This window comes from Pipistrellus hanaki, assembly GCF_964339955.1.
Source record: "Pipistrellus hanaki genome assembly, chromosome: 16".
Lineage (NCBI taxonomy): Eukaryota > Metazoa > Chordata > Mammalia > Chiroptera > Vespertilionidae > Pipistrellus > Pipistrellus hanaki.
The window spans coordinates 477,236-492,190 of record NC_140518.1 but is presented as its reverse complement, the minus strand read 5'-3'; the positions used below and the strand labels follow the sequence as shown (position 1 = coordinate 492,190).

The following is a 14,955-nucleotide window of genomic DNA, read 5'->3' as shown; positions in this document are numbered from 1 at the left end:
TCACCCACCTCCACCTCCTCCTCCAGCCCCGCAGCCGGTCGGTCCGGCAGATCCCTCCCAGGCCCCTGCCTCCCTGCCCCGCACCCTTCCTGGGCCGGGCCTGGCCGGGCCGCTTTGGGGGGGGCGGGCACACAGTCCGCTCTGGCCCGGAGAGGGGCTGGGAGGCCCAGGAGGCGGGAGCCAGGTGTGGCAGGAGCAGGGTGGCCTGGGGCTGGGCCTGGACAAAGGTTCTTGGTCAGAGTCCCTCCTCCCTCGGGAGGAAGTCGTTCTCGTGAAGAGGTGCTCCAAGCAGGTGCGGCCCAGGGACACACCCGGGCAGGTGCAGGCCGAGGCGGCGGGAGGCCCAGGGATGAGGGCTCCGAGGGAAGGGCCAGCCCTTGGGTGCTCCCGCAAGAGGCCCCTCTCCAGGTGGCTGGGCACCCAACCAGGGAGGACAGGGCACCCAACACGCTAGAGACAGAGCCCTGGACGGCGGCCCCACAGGCCAGGCCCGCCCACCCAGGGCCCGCTCCCAGCCCGGCTTTGTCCCTGCAAGTCCCCACTGCCCACCCCACACAACGGGAGCTTCCAGTCGCTTCCGGTCCCATTCAGGCCCCCGAGTCGCCACCGGAGCCCCGAGCTGCCCCGCTAGCGCCTGGCCCCGGGCCCCTCCGGCGAGGGGGGCGCAGCCCGACTGGTCACGGCCGGGCTGGCTGGCTGGCTGTTCCCCCAGAGTCCGGCCAGGCGGCGGGAGGGCCCAGGCCAGACCTGTGTGGGGTCTCCACATGCTCGCCCAGGAGACGGGCCGAGGCGGTGTGCGAGGGGACGGGCTGTGGGCAGACCCTCTGCCAGGCCTGCGCTCCGGGCTGGGAGGTGCTGCTCCACCCAGAGGCCACGGGGCGAGGGAGGCGACGCCCTGGGGAGAAGCTGCCAGCTCCTCCCAGGACAAGGCCGGCAGGAGGCGGGCCCCAGCCCCTGACCCTGAGGCCCCCTCTGAGGGGCCGTGTGGCCCGGAGCCCAGGGCCTGGGTAGGGGCTGCGGCTCAGAGCCGCCCTGCTGGCTGGGCTGCAGGGGCGGGGCCTCCCGGGGAGGAGCCAGGAGCTCCCTCTCCATCCAGACAAGGAGCCAAACAGAAAGTAACAATCCGACTTTTATCCGCTTCTGGCAACAGCGCATGGAGAGGCAGGAGGCGAGCTGCCGCACCTCCGGGAAGGCACAGCAGGGGGCAGCGCGGCGCAGGCGTCCTCCGGGGGGGGGGGGGGGGGGGGGCGCCCACAAAAGGCTCCTGTCTCCCCGACCGGAGCGCTGAGACCAGGGCTGAGGGCTGAGGCGGCGAGGAGTGGCCTCTTCAGGCCCCCGGGAAGGGGTCTGGCCGAGGAACCGAGAGGGGCCTGCCCACGGGCCCCCGGCACGTGGCCTCCAGGTGGAGACGCCCAGAGCAGGCTGGCTGGGCCCAGCCCCCGCCCCGGAGCCGAGATGCCCCACTGGCAGAGCCGGGGGCAGGGAGGGCCTTCCCCCAGGAACCCGCAGGGAAACCTCGGGGACCCACTGGGGACCCTGGCCTGGAGCCCCTCCCCAGGGCCTGGTCACCTGGGCCTGCAGCGCAGCTACAGGGAGTCAACGGAGGCCAGGAGGGGCAGGCTTCATCCCACAGCCACCCCCTGGGTCAGGGGTCGAGGGTCACCGAGAGGCGAGGTCACAGGACACCAGTCCGTGTCCGGGTAGAGGAGGCAGTGGACGGACTTGAACCTGAGAAAGGGGATGAGGAGTCAGGCCCAGAGCGCCTGCTCACGGCCCACGTGCCCCTCGAGCCCCCTCGAACCCCGTACCGCGTGGGGTCCTGCTGCAGGCTGAAGCCTCCGGCCACGCTCACCACATTCCGTGGGTTCTCAGGGCCCCCGTAGCTCAAGGTTACCTGGGGGGGAGGGGCTTACTCTCTGCCCAGCCCTCCAGCGCCCGCCCCCTCGGGGTCCGGGCGGGAGGGCGGATGGAGGACTGGTCTGAAGGGTGGCCGGGCGGTGGGGCCGGAGGACAGCTCTGCCCCTGTCCCAAGCCACTCACTGTCCCGGGACCTGGCCTGGGACCCCCGTCCCCACGGCCCGGCCCGGCCCGGCCCGGCCCCAGGTCGGCAATGGCCGCCCCGGGAATCCGGGCCCCCCACACCTGGACCCCCGGCCGCTCCTGGGACAGCTCTGCCAGGCCCTCCTGCCCCGCCCGGGCCCGGCCCACCTGCCGGAGCACCGCCTGGGGCGGCAGCCGGCGCAGGTCCTCCAGGTGCGAGTGGAACAGCAGGCTGTGCCGCAGGCGGGCGCCCAGCAGCCCCTCCACGATGTAGCCCACCGTGCAGTCGTCCGGCAGCCGCACCCGCTCCGCCGTGCTCATGAAGCTGCCCAGGCTGGGGGGACGGGGAGAGGGGGCGGGAGATGGGATGGGGCAGGGAGAGTGGTGGCGGGGGGAGGGGGCGGGAGAGGGGGGTCAGGGACAGGGGGCGGGGGAGAGGGGGCACCTGGCCCCTCACCGGCCCCTCACCGGCCCCTCACCTGGCCCCTCACCGGCCCCTCACCTGGCCCCTCACCGGCCCCTCACCTGGTCCCTCACCGGCCCCTCACCTGGCCCCTCACCGGCCCCTCACCTGGCCCCTCACCGGCCCCTCACCTGGCCCCTCACCTGGTCCCTCACCGGCCCCTCACCTGGCCCCTCACCTGGTCCCTCACCGGCCCCTCACCTGGTCCCTCACCGGCCCCTCACCTGGCCCCTCACCGGCCCCTCACCTGGTCCCTCACCGGCCCCTCACCGGCCCCTCACCTGGCCCCTCACCTGGCCCCTCACCGGCCCCTCACCTGGTCCCTCACCGGCCCCTCACCGGCCCCTCACCTGGTCCCTCACCGGCCCCTCACCTGGTCCCTCACCGGCCCCTCACCTGGCCCCTCACCGGCCCCTCACCTGGTCCCTCACCGGCCCCTCACCGGCCCCTCACCTGGTCCCTCACCGGCCCCTCACCTGGCCCCTCACCGGCCCCTCACCTGGCCCCTCACCGGCCCCTCACCTGGCCCCTCACCTGGTCCCTCACCGGCCCCTCACCTGGCCCCTCACCTGGTCCCTCACCGGCCCCTCACCTGGTCCCTCACCGGCCCCTCACCTGGCCCCTCACCGGCCCCTCACCTGGTCCCTCACCGGCCCCTCACCGGCCCCTCACCTGGCCCCTCACCTGGCCCCTCACCGGCCCCTCACCTGGTCCCTCACCGGCCCCTCACCGGCCCCTCACCTGGTCCCTCACCGGCCCCTCACCTGGTCCCTCACCGGCCCCTCACCTGGCCCCTCACCGGCCCCTCACCTGGTCCCTCACCGGCCCCTCACCGGCCCCTCACCTGGTCCCTCACCGGCCCCTCACCGGCCCCTCACCTGGCCCCTCACCTGGCCCCTCACCGGCCCCTCACCTGGTCCCTCACCGGCCCCTCACCTGGCCCACGGGCTCATCTTGAGGGCGAGGCCTCTGCTGAGGCAGAAGCCGGCCCCGCCGGTCGCGAACCAGAACTTGACGGTGGTCACCTGGGGGGAGGGAGCTGCCCGTCAGAGCGAGTGTCCCCCTGGCTCTGCCCGACACCCGGGCCACCAGAAGCCGCTCCCTCACAGCGCCTGGTCCGGGCAGCGGGGCTCCCGGCACTGGGCAGGGCTGAGGCCACCCAGCGCCTCGCACCGGCGTCCTGGCGGCCACTCCGGACAGGTCCCCCCTCCGCTCCGGGCAGGTCCCCCTCAGCTCCGGGCAGGACCCCCTCAGCTCCGGGCAGGTCCCCCTCAGCTCCGGGCAGGTCCCCCTCAGCTCCGGGCAGGACCCCCTCAGCTCCGGGCAGGTCCCCCCTCAGCTCCGGGCAGGTCCCCCTGCTGCCCGCCCGCCCGCCCGCCCCGGCTCACTGTGCCGCCGCCGTGGCCCCGCTCCGTGGCCTCGATGGGGTGGTCCAGGCTGGGCCGCCCCAGGTAGACGTCCTGGCTGGGCGAGAAGGAGGACAGCAGCTGCATCAGGCCTTCGGGGTTCACGTAGTTGTCGTCGTCCACGTGGCAGAACCACCTGGGGGGGGGGGCAGTCTCAGCGAGCGCGGGAGGGCCCGCCCCCCACGGGTGAGCACGGGAGGGCCCGCCCCCCACGGGTGAGCACGGGAGGGCCCGCCCCACACGGGTGAGCACGGGAGGGCCCGCCCCCCACGGGTGAGCACGGGAGGGCCCGCTCCCACGGGTGAGCACGGGAGGGCCCGCCCCCCACGGGTGAGCACGGGAGGGCCCGCCCCCCACGGGTGAGCACGGGAGGGCCCGCCCCACACGGGTGAGCACGGGAGGGCCCGCCCCCCACGGGTGAGCACGGGAGGGCCCGCTCCCACGGGTGAGCACGGGATGGCCCGCTCCCACGGGTGAGCACCGGGAGGGCCCGCTCCCACGGGTGAGCACGGGATGGCCCGCTCCCACGGGTGAGCACCGGGAGGGCCCGCTCCCACGGGTGAGCACGGGATGGCCCGCTCCCACGGGTGAGCACCGGGATGGCCCGCTCCCACGGGTGAGCACCGGGAGGGCCCGCTCCCCACGGGTGAGCACGGGAGGCCCGCTCCCACGGGTGAGCACGGGAGGCCCGCTCCCACGGGTGAGCACGGGAGGGCCCGGCTCCCACGGGTGAGCACGGGAGGCCCGCTCCCACGGGTGAGCACGGGAGGGCCCGGCTCCCAAGGGTGAGCGCGGGTGGGCCCGCTCCCCACGGCGGCCCCACGCACTTGCGCCCGGACGCGATGAACTGGTCGTACTCCACCGCCATCTTGCAGCACAGCGCCTGGCGGGTGTGCGCGGCCGAGCAGTTGGTGTTGACCACGTGGCTGCCTGGTGGGGGAACGGACGGGTGAGGGCAGAGCCGGGCTCCACGAGGGCAGTGTGGCTCAGGGGCTGAGCATCCACCTAGGAACCAGGAGGTCAGGGTTCGATTCCCAGTCAGGGCACGGGCCTGGGTTGTGGGCTCCATCCCCAGGGGGGCAGTGCAGGAGGCAGCCGGTCCGTGATTCTCTCTCATCGTGGATGTTTCTAGCTCTCCCCCTCTCCCTCTCCGAAACCAATAAAAACGTTTTATTTACAAAGTGGCTGTGGCAGGTTTAGTGTCTTGCTCTGCAATGGGTCCACCCACAGCCCTGGTGGGGCCTCACTGGCTGACTCGCTGCTGGCCTCTGGCCCCCCCCCGGCCCCCCCCCCGTGGACCCCCCCCCTCCCAGGAAATGGCATGAGCTGGGACTGCCCTGACGGGTGGGAGACTGGGAGTGGGGCTGGGAGCCAGCGGTGGCCCCGGAGCGGTGGCCCCGGAGGAAGGGCGGGCTGGGAGGGCGGGATCTGCCTCCCGCCAGGCAGTGGCCCCGGAGCGGTGACACCCCCCTGCGCGCAGCACGGGGACGGGGGCCCTGGGCCGGAGCAGCTGGGGTGGGAGACTCACCCGCCTGGAGCTGCAGGTCCGGGTCGTCCCCATCGGTGAAGATGAAGGTCTGCGGGGAGCGGGGAGACCAGCTGTGAGGGGCGTGGTGCGGGGGAGAGGGGTGCTCCCCGGCCTCGCCCCGGTCCGCGGGGGGCACCCCAGGTCCGGGCCCCGGAAGGGGGCGGGGTCCCGGGCCGCGGCGGGCGCACCTGCGGGCGGGCGCGGGAGATCCAGGTGCGCAGCAGCAGCCGCAGGCGCGGCCCGTGGTTCCGGCGCGTCGTCTTGACGGCGATGAAGACGTCCTCGGGCCGCAGGCGGCGCGCGGGGCCGGCGGCGGGCGCGGCCGCGGGGGCGCGGGCCGGGGCGGGCGCGCGGGGCAGCGGCAGCGGCAGCAGCAGCAGCGCGGCCAGGGCGGCGGCCAGCGCGAGGCAGGCCCGGCACAGCGCCCCCCGCGCGCGGCTCATGCGGCCCCGACCGCGCAGCGCCCGGCCCGGCGCGCCGCGGCCCCTTTAAGGCCGCCCCGCCCTCGCCGCGACCCGGAAGCGGAGGCCGCGCTGCCCCGGAAGCGGACGGCGCGCCGCGGCGGGGTGGGCGAAGATGCCGCTGCCGGTTCAGGTGTTCAACTTACAGGTAACGGGCCGCGGCCGGCGGCCCCTCGCGCCCCCGCCGCCGGGCCGGAGCCGAGGCCCAGGCCGAGGCCGGCCGAGCGGCCCGCGTGTCCGCCAGCCCCGCGGTCTGGTCCCGGCGTCGGCCAGCGGGCCCGCCGCTAACGCTCTCCCCCCAGCAGCTCTGTCCGGGGCGGGGGGTGCGGTGCAGGCAGCCTGAGCGCCGGCCTGTCGGCCTGGACGCTGCTCCACGAGGTACCGGCCGGGCCGCTCGGGATGCTCCGGTGGAGGTCGCGCGGAGGAGGCTGCGCCAGGATGGTGGCTGGGCCGCCCCGCTCCGAAGGGGGATTAGCGTCGCCCTGCGAGCGGCCCTCCCGCCGGGCGGTGCGGAGCCGGAGGCGGGAGGCCGGCGGCGTGAGCTCAGGGCGCAGGGAGGGACCCCCGCCCGCCCTGGGCAGGCCCGGCCCGGGGTAACAGGGCGCCTGTTGCAGGGGGCGGTGGAGCCCATGCAGATCGACGTGGACCCCCAGGAGGACCCGCAGAATGCGCCGGATGTCAACTACGTGGTGGAGAACCCCACCCTGGTAGGAGCCCTCCGTGCTGCTGGGTCCGGGCTGGTGCCCGTTGGATTTCCACCCCACCCTCCTGGGCTCCTGCCCGGGCCCTGCGTGCCTCTCAGACGCGGGGAAGGGGGAGGGCGGGCACTGGGGCCACTGCCCCTGACGGCCGCCCCCACCCCTTGCCCAGGACCTGGAGCAGTATGCCGCCAGCTACAGCGGCCTGATGCGCATCGAGCGGCTGCAGTTCATTGCTGACCACTGCCCCCCGCTGCGGGTGGAGGCCCTGAAGATGGCCCTGTCCTTCGTGCAGAGGACCTTCAACGTGGACGTGTACGAGGAGATCCACCGCAAGCTCTCGGAGGCCACCAGGTGAGGCCGGCCGCCCAGGGCCTGCCAGGTGCCGTGCTGGCTGTGCCGGCCAGCCCGCCCCCGCGCGGTCACTGCAGGCCGTCCTGACGCCGGCTGCTCCGGCTCCGCGCCCATGGCCCCAGCACTTATCCCGTGGGCTCCCCCGCGCTGCCCGTGTTCCCTGCCCACTGGGTGCTGCACCCTGCCCACTGGGTGCTGCACCCTGCCCACTGGGTGCTGCACCGGGGCTCTGGCCGGGCAGGGCTCCCGGGGAGGCGCCCTCCTGCTGGCACCTCACCCTGCTGGCCGTCCTCCCTCAGGGACCTGCAGAGCACGCCGGACGCCATCCCTGAGAGCGGCGTGGAGCCCCCGCCCCTGGACACGGCCTGGGTGGAGGCCACGCGGAAGAAGGCCCTGCTGAAGCTGGAGAAGCTGGACACGGACCTGAAGAACTACAAGGGCAACTCCATCAAGGAGAGCATCAGGTGCCCCGAGGGGCGGGGAGGGGGCGGGGATGGGGGACGGGGGGCGGGGAGAGGGAGGGGGAGGGGAACAGGGAGGGGGGACAAGGAGGGGGAGGGGGACGGGGAGGGGATGGGGGCGGGGAGGGGGATGGGGACCGGGGGGGGGGGCGGGGAGGGGGGACGAGGAAGGGGACGGGGACGGGGGGGGGGGGACAGGGAGGGGGATGGGGACGGGGAGGGGGCAGGGACAGGGACGGGGAGGGGGACGGGGAGGGGGAGGGGTGAGAGGGGTGGCGGGGTGCCAGGGCCACGCCGGGCCGTGGGCACTCACAGCCCACCCACAGGCGCGGCCACGACGACCTGGGCGACCACTACCTCGACTGCGGGGACCTCAGCAACGCCCTCAAGTGTTACTCCCGGGCCCGGGACTACTGCACCAGCGCCAAGCACGTCATCAACATGTGCCTCAACGTCATCAAGGTGCGCGGGCGCAGGGGGCGCCCTGGGGTGGGGGGCCGGGCCCAGGCTGAGAACCCCTGCCTTCCAGGTCAGCGTCTACCTGCAGAATTGGTCTCACGTGCTGAGCTACGTCAGCAAGGCCGAGTCCACTCCCGAGATTGCGGAGGTAACCGGGCCTCGCCCCCCTCTCACCACTGCCGCCGTGGGCTGGGGTCGGCCTGGCCGTGGGGGGGGTGTGGAGGGCACGAGTGGCTCACGTGTGCCGCCTTCTCCTGCAGCAGCGAGGGGAGCGCGACAGCCAGACCCAGGCCATCCTCACCAAGCTCAAGTGCGCCGCAGGTGAGGCGGGGCCGGCTGGGCCCGCGCCCCCCACCCACCCGCGTCCCCGCGCTGTGCTCGACCCTCACAGCTGGGCAGCCCTTGGGTGCTCCCTCCCCCTTCGGGGCCCAGGCCAGTGTGACCGGCAGTCAGCAGTGCAGGCATTGCCTCTGATGGCTGCTGTCAGGGCCCGTCCCCACCCGAGGCCCCTGCAGCCGTGTGGCTTCTGGGCGCCCTGAGGGCCGCGGAAGGGCCCCGAGGGTGTTCTCGGCAGTCGCTCACCTCGATGGCAGAGCTGTCCCTGAGGCCTCACGCTGCCTCCCGCCCTCCCCACCAGGGCTGGCCGAGCTGGCCGCGCGCAAGTACAAGCAGGCGGCCAAGTGCTTCCTGCTGGCCTCCTTCGACCACTGCGACTTCCCCGAGGTGAGGGCGCACAAGCCTCGCGGGCGCCGAGGGGAGGCTCGTGGCTGGGGGTCTCCCAGCGGCATTCGGGGGGGTCCACCTGGCTTTCGTCCGACGGCAGTGCCCGTCTCCCCAGCTGCTGTCCCCCAGCAACGTGGCCGTGTACGGCGGCCTCTGCGCCTTGGCCACCTTCGACCGGCAGGAGCTGCAGCGCAACGTCATCTCCAGCAGGTGGGGCTGCGGGCCCGTGCCCCTGGCCGCCACCCTCGGGTGCAGGTAGAGGGCGGGGGCGGGGGGCGCAGGGCGGCCCTGAGGAGTGTGGACCCTGCAGCTCCTTCAAGCTGTTCCTGGAGCTGGAGCCCCAGGTCCGCGACATCATCTTCAAGTTCTACGAGTCCAAGTACGCCTCGTGCCTGAAGATGCTGGACGAGATGAAGGTGAGGCGGCGGCTGCGGGGGTTGCGTGTGCGTGTGCGTGCGCGGTGCTGCGGCCGCAGCGCCTGACCGCTTTCTCGTCAGGACAACCTGCTCCTGGACATGTACCTGGCCCCCCACGTGCGGACCCTGTACACCCAGATCCGCAACCGCGCCCTCATCCAGGTAGGTGGGGGGGGGGTGCCCTCATCCAGGCAGGTGGGGGAGGGGGCGCCCTCATCCAGGTAGGTGGGGGGAGGGGGCACCCGGGCCTGTGGGTCACAGGAGGCGGGCAGTGATGCCACCTGCTCTGCAGTATTTCAGCCCCTATGTGTCTGCCGACATGCGCCGGATGGCCACTGCCTTCAACACCACGGTGGCCGCGCTGGAGGACGAGCTGACGCAGCTCATCCTGGAGGGGCTCATCAACGCCCGCATCGACTCCCACAGCAAGGTGCCTCCCCCCCCCCCCCCCCCCGGCGAGGCTCCCCCCCCCCCCCACGGCGGGCCGTCTCCCCCCCCACGGCGGGCCATCTCCCGTGGAGCTGGTCCCCAGTGAGGTGGCCCCGTGGGAAGGTGGCGGGTGGAGCGGGGTGTGTGTGAGTGTGTGTGTGACACACACGGGGGTCTGGTCCCGCTGACCCGCGCGGCCCTGCAGATCCTGTACGCCCGCGATGTGGACCAGCGCAGCACCACCTTCGAGAAGTCCCTGCTCATGGGCAAGGAGTTCCAGCGCCGCGCCAAGGCCATGATCCTGCGGGCGGCCGTGCTGCGCAACCAGATCCACGTCAAGGTGAGGGAGGGCCTGGCGGGCAGGCGGCTCGGCCGGGCACACACACCGGGCCAACGGCCTGTCTCCTGCAGTCCCCTCCGCGGGAAGGGAGCCAGGGGGAGCTGACGCCGGCCAACAGCCAGTCCCGGATGAGCACCAACATGTGAGCGGCCGCCCGCGCCCGCCCTGCCCCGGCGCCGACACCTGCCCCTGCCCCCGGCCCTGGCCCCCTGCCCGGACGCCTGTGTGACCCCCCGCTGCCCCGAGGAGGGGTCTGAGGCAAGGCCTCGGCCTCCTGCTCTCACACGCGGGGCGAGATCGTTGTGAACCTTAGTCCATTAAAGCGCCTCCTCTGACTGTTCTGTGTCGGCTTTTGGGGTTGGGCTGGGGGAGGGGGGTCCTAGGCCTCGTTCCCTGGCTCCTCGCATCCCGGCAGCCGAGGGCCAGCCTGTGTCCACCCTCCCGGTGGGCCCTGGTCTAGGGCGGCCGCTGGCTGACGGGCAGGAGGCAGGAGGTTCTGCCGCTTCCCTCCCCCCAGGGGGCCGAGCTCGGGCACAATGGCCGGGTCACTGCAGTCTCCGAAGGTTTATTGTTCACTTCGGGGCCTGTGTGGCGAGGACAGGCAGGTCCAGCCTGGGACACTCGCCGGGCGGCTCAGCCCACGTGGCCGAGGCTGCGGAGGAGCAGGAGTTCCCTGAGTGGAGGCTCTCCTTAGGGTGGGGGCTTTGCACAGTCCTGAGCCCGGCGGGCGGGCGGCGGCCTCTGTCGCCCTCAGGCCAGGGCACTGCCCAGCACCTCGGGGAAGCCGCCAGGGTCCCCGGGTCCCGCCTGTGGGGGCTCCTGCAGCTGGGGCTGGGCCCCCTTCCAGGCCAGCGACTTCTCCAGTTTGGTTTTAAAAAGCAGTCCGTGACCTGGAGAGGGGGGGAGGAAATGGGGCTCAGGTCGGAGTCCCCCTGCCCAGGGGGGGGCGGGGCGGGGGGCAGCGCCCTCACCTGGGCAGTCCGCGGTCTCTTTGAACGCTCGCTTCTTGCAGCAGCCCCGGCACAGGCTGAACACACACCGGGTGCCCTGGGCACGGGAAAGCTAGTGAGCAAGGGCCTGTGCGGAGCGGGGCCCCTGCGGACAGAGGGTGAGCAGCGGCCACGCTGCCCACGCCCCCAGGCCGAGCCCCGGGCAGCACTGCAGAGGGCAGCTCACCTTGGGGTTCCCACACTGGTCGCACTTTGCGTATTTTGCTGGGAAAAGAGCACAAGGGGGACCTGGTGAGCCAGGTGAGCAGCCCCTTGGTCCCCACACATAGCTCGTGGGTCTCCCTGCTCGCTGTGGCCGCCGACATGCAGACTTGGTGCCTAGAACCCCAGGCCCCCGTCCTCCCCGCGGGCTCAGATGCTGCGGCCATGGCTGGCCTCCCGGCCCCTCAGGAAGGCAGTCCCGGCCCTCGGCCTCTCCAGCCGCCCCGGGGCGGCAGCTGCTGTGGCTTACGCTTCAGCGAGGGGTCGAAGGTCTTGTGGGGGTTCCTCAGCTGCTTCTTCTGCTTGTTCTTGGACAGGCTGTCGGCGCCCCCCTCCTCCTCCTCCAGGGCGCGCTTGCTGCGGGCGCCCGTGCTCTCCCCGCTCCCCTCCTTGGGCCTGGAAGGAAGGGCCGGGCCAGTGAGGAGCCAGGGCACCGGACTCGGGTCTGACCTCTGAGGCCAGGCCAGGCAGGGCTGCTGCCACAGGGGGGACCACAGGGGAAGAAGGAAAGACGTAAACCTAGGCAGTGAGAGGGGAGCCGCTGGACACCTGGGCGGACGGGGCAGAGCGAGCTGTGCCCTCGGGGCCCTGTGCCCGCCCGCCGGGCCCGTGTGCTCACCCCGGCCGGAAGTACGGCTGGCAGATCCAGTGGAAGAAAGGCAGGCCGCCCGCGGGCTCCTCCCCCTCCAGCCGGGACATGTCCTCCTGCAAAAGGCCAGGGTCCCGTCACCGCCAGCTCGCCAGCCAGCCCCCGGGGCCCCCGCCCTGCACCTGCCTGGCACCGCAGCCTCAGCTCCCGGCTCACGGCGGCCACGCCCTCCAGGGTCTTCGCCTTGGCCAGCTCCTCGCGAAGCTGCTGGTGCACCTGCAGCCTGGGACAGATGCCGTCAGCGGCCGCCCCCTCCGCCCGAGCCCTGGCAGCAGGACCTGCTCCCCACCCGCTGCCTCCCCCCTCCCAGCCTCGGCCTGGTTGGGAGGCCAACCACGGAGACCCGCCTCGCCATGAAACCCCCTGTGCCGGAGCGGGGGGGGGTGGGGGCCCACTCACGTGTGGTGCCACAGCTTGAAGAGGTGGGCCCGGACGCAGGACAGCGGGCAGGGGTGCTGGCGCACCAGGTCCAGGTACTCCTCGGCCAGCTCCCACACGGCAGGGCTGCGGCCCTCGAACAGCGCGGGGTTGTGCAGGTTGCCCTCTGCGGGAGGGCCAGGGGGCTCGGCTCAGGGTGCCCATGACCCCAGAGGGACCCCACCCTGCCCGTCACACCAGGGCAAGGCTGCCGCCGGCTCGGCCACAGGGCAGCGGGCTGGGCCACGAGGGATGCCGCGGCAGAGGCGGGCGGCCTCACCTGCACTCATGACCCCCTGCACCCCCGTATCCCGCAGGCAGCGCTCCACGTCCTGCAGGCACTGGATGTTCCCGTTGGCAAACACAGGGATGGCCACGGCCTTCCTGCGGGCGCAGGGGGCACTCAGCGGAGGCGACGGCCCCCCGCGGGCAGCACCCAGCCCGCTCCACCCGCCGCCCAGAGGCTGAGGGCGCCCCACTCACCGCACGGCCCGAATGTGTGCCCAGGAGGCGGTGCCCGTCAGAGGCCCCTTCTGCTCCTTGGTGCGCCCGTGCACCGTCAGCAGCTAGGACACAGCGGCTGGCTCAGTGCCACAAAGGGGCTCACAGCCCCGGCCCCCGCCCCGCCCGGTGGCACTCGGGCCCGCCGATGCCCTGCGGTGCCACCAGGATGAGGCCAGCCGCCCTCACAGGCCCCTCTAGGTCTCTGACTCCTATCGCCCCAGAGGAGAGCGCTCCTGGATGCCCTGGGAGCAGGCCGGCCCCTCACCTGGCAGCCGGCCTTCTCCAGCATCTGGGCGTACCTCACGGTCTTGTCAATCTCGGGGAAGACCCGGATCTTGCACGTGACCGGGACAGAAAGCTTCTCGTGGGCAAGCTGGACTGCGGAAGGAGGGGCTTCTGAGAACCGAGGGGGACCCCCCACTAAGCCCCAAAGCAGCACAGCCCAGTGCAGGCGGTGGCTACCCGACGCAGGCACAAGACGCCCCCCCACCCCCTGCACGCGCCAGGCTGAGGCCCACAGCCAGGAGTGCTGTGGCCCCAAGTTCTGCTGGCCACTGTCTTCTCCTTCCCCCACCCACCCACACGCAGCCCGCCCGTCACCCACACGCAGCCCGCCACCCACACGCGGCCCATCGTCACCCACATGCGCCAACTCACTCATTCTCTGGAGCAGGTCCCACTCCTCCTGCAAGAAGGCGCCGTAGTGACCTGCAGTGACAAACGTGGTCCTCATCCCCCTCCTCCCGCAGGCTGGCCCGAGTGCCCTGCACGGGCTGCGCACCATCTGACCCCGTGGGCCGGGGGCTCCCGGGGGTGTCTCCCGGGAGACGGCCACTGAGCGGTTTCTCAGCGTCAGACTTGGTGGCTGTTTGCCCAGCTGCTGTGCTCAAGGGCACGGACGGCAGGCCGGCCCCACGGCCTCTGACCCCCGGCAGCTCCCAGGCCCCATGAGGAAGAGCGGCCGCTGAGGCTGCAGCAGCAACATGCGCTCACCCGGAGCCGTCCATGCCCACCCGGAGCCGTCCACGGCCCGAGCCCTCGGGGATGAGGGCTGCTGAGCGCCCACAGCCGGCCCCAGGCCACTCACCCCGCTTGGCTATCATCTGCGGGCAGCCCAGGTTCAGGTCGATGGCGTCACAGTAGTCCTGAGCCAGGAGCGCCGCCTGGACAAACACCTCCGGGTCGTTGGCACAGAACTGGGGGAGACGGGCCGTCACCAGGAACCGGAGCCGGCCCTGCCCTCGGCTGCCCACAGGGTTCACCTGGGGTCCCGGGGGGCGGGTCCCGGGGCTGACTATGGGGTACAGGGGGGCCTCCTGCCTAAGTGCTTCCAAAACCAGAGTGGGGACACATACCCGCCCCCCCCCCCCCCCCAGGTTCCCAGGATTTCTCTCGACTGTGAAGGGCCAGGGCCATTCTTTCTCCTTGTTCTGAGGAAGGGCAGCATGAGGGACCCGCTGGAGGGAGGTCACGGGGCCACGCTGTCCGCTCGCCAAGGTCTGAGCAAGCAGCTCCCGGGCGGGGTCAAGCTCTGAGGAGCCGCAGGTGGGCCCGGCTTCCCCAGGACCCTCCCGCCCGGCTCCACTGAGCTGGGAGCAGGGTGCTGCTAGGGGAGCAGGGTGCTCGCAAGGGAGCAGGGTGCTGCTAGGGGTGCAGGGTGCTCCCGGGGGTGCAGGGTGCTCGCAGGGGTCTCCAGGGGTGCAGGACGCCCCGGCCCGCACCTGCACAATGAGGGGCCGGTCCTCGGGGCACACCTCGCAGAACAGGTTCTCCTTGCGGTAGTTGGCGTCGCGGACGAAGACCTGGGCGTGCAGCATGGGGGTGTAGCAGAGCTGGGCGCCGTGGCGGCGGCTCAGCAGCCTCCAGGCCAGCTCGCTCTGGTCCACCATGGGGGCCACCACGTGGCGGGCCCCGCCCAGGGTGCGGCTCCAGAACTCGAAGCCCTGCAGCTTCGGCATCTCCTCTCTGCACCCTGCGGGGGGCGGGGGCTCAGCGACCGGGACCGGGGCCCCGCCCAGCCCTCGGTGCCGGAGGCCGGGCCGGGCACAGGGAGCCCCGGTGCAGCGCCCCCGGCTCCCCGGGAGGGGCCGCTCGCTCTCCGCCCCGGACCGACCGGACGCCGCTTCCCCGGAGCCGGCTGCGGCGCCCGCGCTTCGGTGACGGGCGCCGGCGGCGCGCCGGGGCTTTTGGAAACGGAAACGACACGTAAAAGCCCGCGGCCGGGCGGGGGACCCCGCGGGGAGCGCACCTGCTGGGCTCGGGCGGGTCCTCGGGGCGGCGTGCGGGCTCCGGGCTCGCGCAGGGGCGCAGCCGAGCCCAGGGCTCCGCGCCGGGCCCGCCGGAAGGTGCCTCCGCCAGGGCGGTCCGGGCGGCCCGCGGTGCAACCGGAAATGCGC

The 14,955-nt window shown here is 73.2% G+C and overlaps 3 protein-coding genes across 6 annotated transcripts; 1 reads left to right on the top strand and 2 right to left on the bottom strand.

The window, feature by feature from the left end:
- Nucleotides 1-1,111: 1,111 nt before the first annotated feature.
- On the bottom strand, nt 1,112-5,963 carry RFNG (RFNG O-fucosylpeptide 3-beta-N-acetylglucosaminyltransferase). 2 transcript variants are annotated; one of them, XM_084862059.1, is made up of 8 exons: nt 5,626-5,950; nt 5,438-5,486; nt 4,737-4,839; nt 3,892-4,045; nt 3,440-3,528; nt 2,209-2,374; nt 1,809-1,894; nt 1,112-1,728 (listed from the first exon to the last, which is right to left on the bottom strand). In XM_084862059.1, the coding sequence occupies exons 1-8, from the start codon at nt 5,878-5,880 to the stop codon at nt 1,623-1,625; spliced, it is 1,008 nt and encodes a 335-aa protein (XP_084718185.1). In that variant the 5' UTR covers nt 5,881-5,950; the 3' UTR covers nt 1,112-1,622. The 2 variants fall into 2 exon arrangements, with proteins under 2 accessions (XP_084718185.1, XP_084718186.1); XM_084862060.1 differs by lacking the exon at nt 1,809-1,894 and having other exon boundaries at nt 5,626-5,963.
- On the top strand, nt 5,346-10,125 carry GPS1 (G protein pathway suppressor 1). Of its 3 annotated transcripts, none has more exons than XM_084861979.1 (14): nt 5,346-5,484; nt 6,513-6,605; nt 6,769-6,950; nt 7,250-7,414; nt 7,738-7,873; nt 7,941-8,018; nt 8,131-8,191; nt 8,508-8,593; nt 8,709-8,803; nt 8,904-9,009; nt 9,091-9,171; nt 9,302-9,439; nt 9,644-9,778; nt 9,850-10,125. In XM_084861979.1, exons 1-14 carry the CDS (start codon nt 5,479-5,481, stop codon nt 9,922-9,924), a joined length of 1,437 nt encoding a protein of 478 aa, XP_084718105.1. In that variant the 5' UTR covers nt 5,346-5,478; the 3' UTR covers nt 9,925-10,125. The 3 variants fall into 3 exon arrangements, with proteins under 3 accessions (XP_084718105.1, XP_084718103.1, XP_084718104.1); XM_084861977.1 differs by lacking the exon at nt 5,346-5,484 and adding an exon at nt 5,940-6,046; XM_084861978.1 differs by lacking the exon at nt 5,346-5,484 and adding an exon at nt 5,955-6,031.
- A 204-nt stretch (nt 10,126-10,329) lies between these two features.
- On the bottom strand, nt 10,330-14,955 carry DUS1L (dihydrouridine synthase 1 like). The gene is made up of 14 exons (XM_084862010.1): nt 14,808-14,955; nt 14,281-14,531; nt 13,647-13,755; nt 13,217-13,267; nt 12,825-12,937; nt 12,539-12,621; nt 12,336-12,439; nt 12,038-12,182; nt 11,765-11,861; nt 11,609-11,694; nt 11,240-11,385; nt 10,955-10,992; nt 10,750-10,825; nt 10,330-10,668 (listed from the first exon to the last, which is right to left on the bottom strand). Exons 2-14 carry the CDS (start codon nt 14,515-14,517, stop codon nt 10,529-10,531), a joined length of 1,425 nt encoding a protein of 474 aa, XP_084718136.1. The 5' UTR covers nt 14,518-14,531; nt 14,808-14,955; the 3' UTR covers nt 10,330-10,528.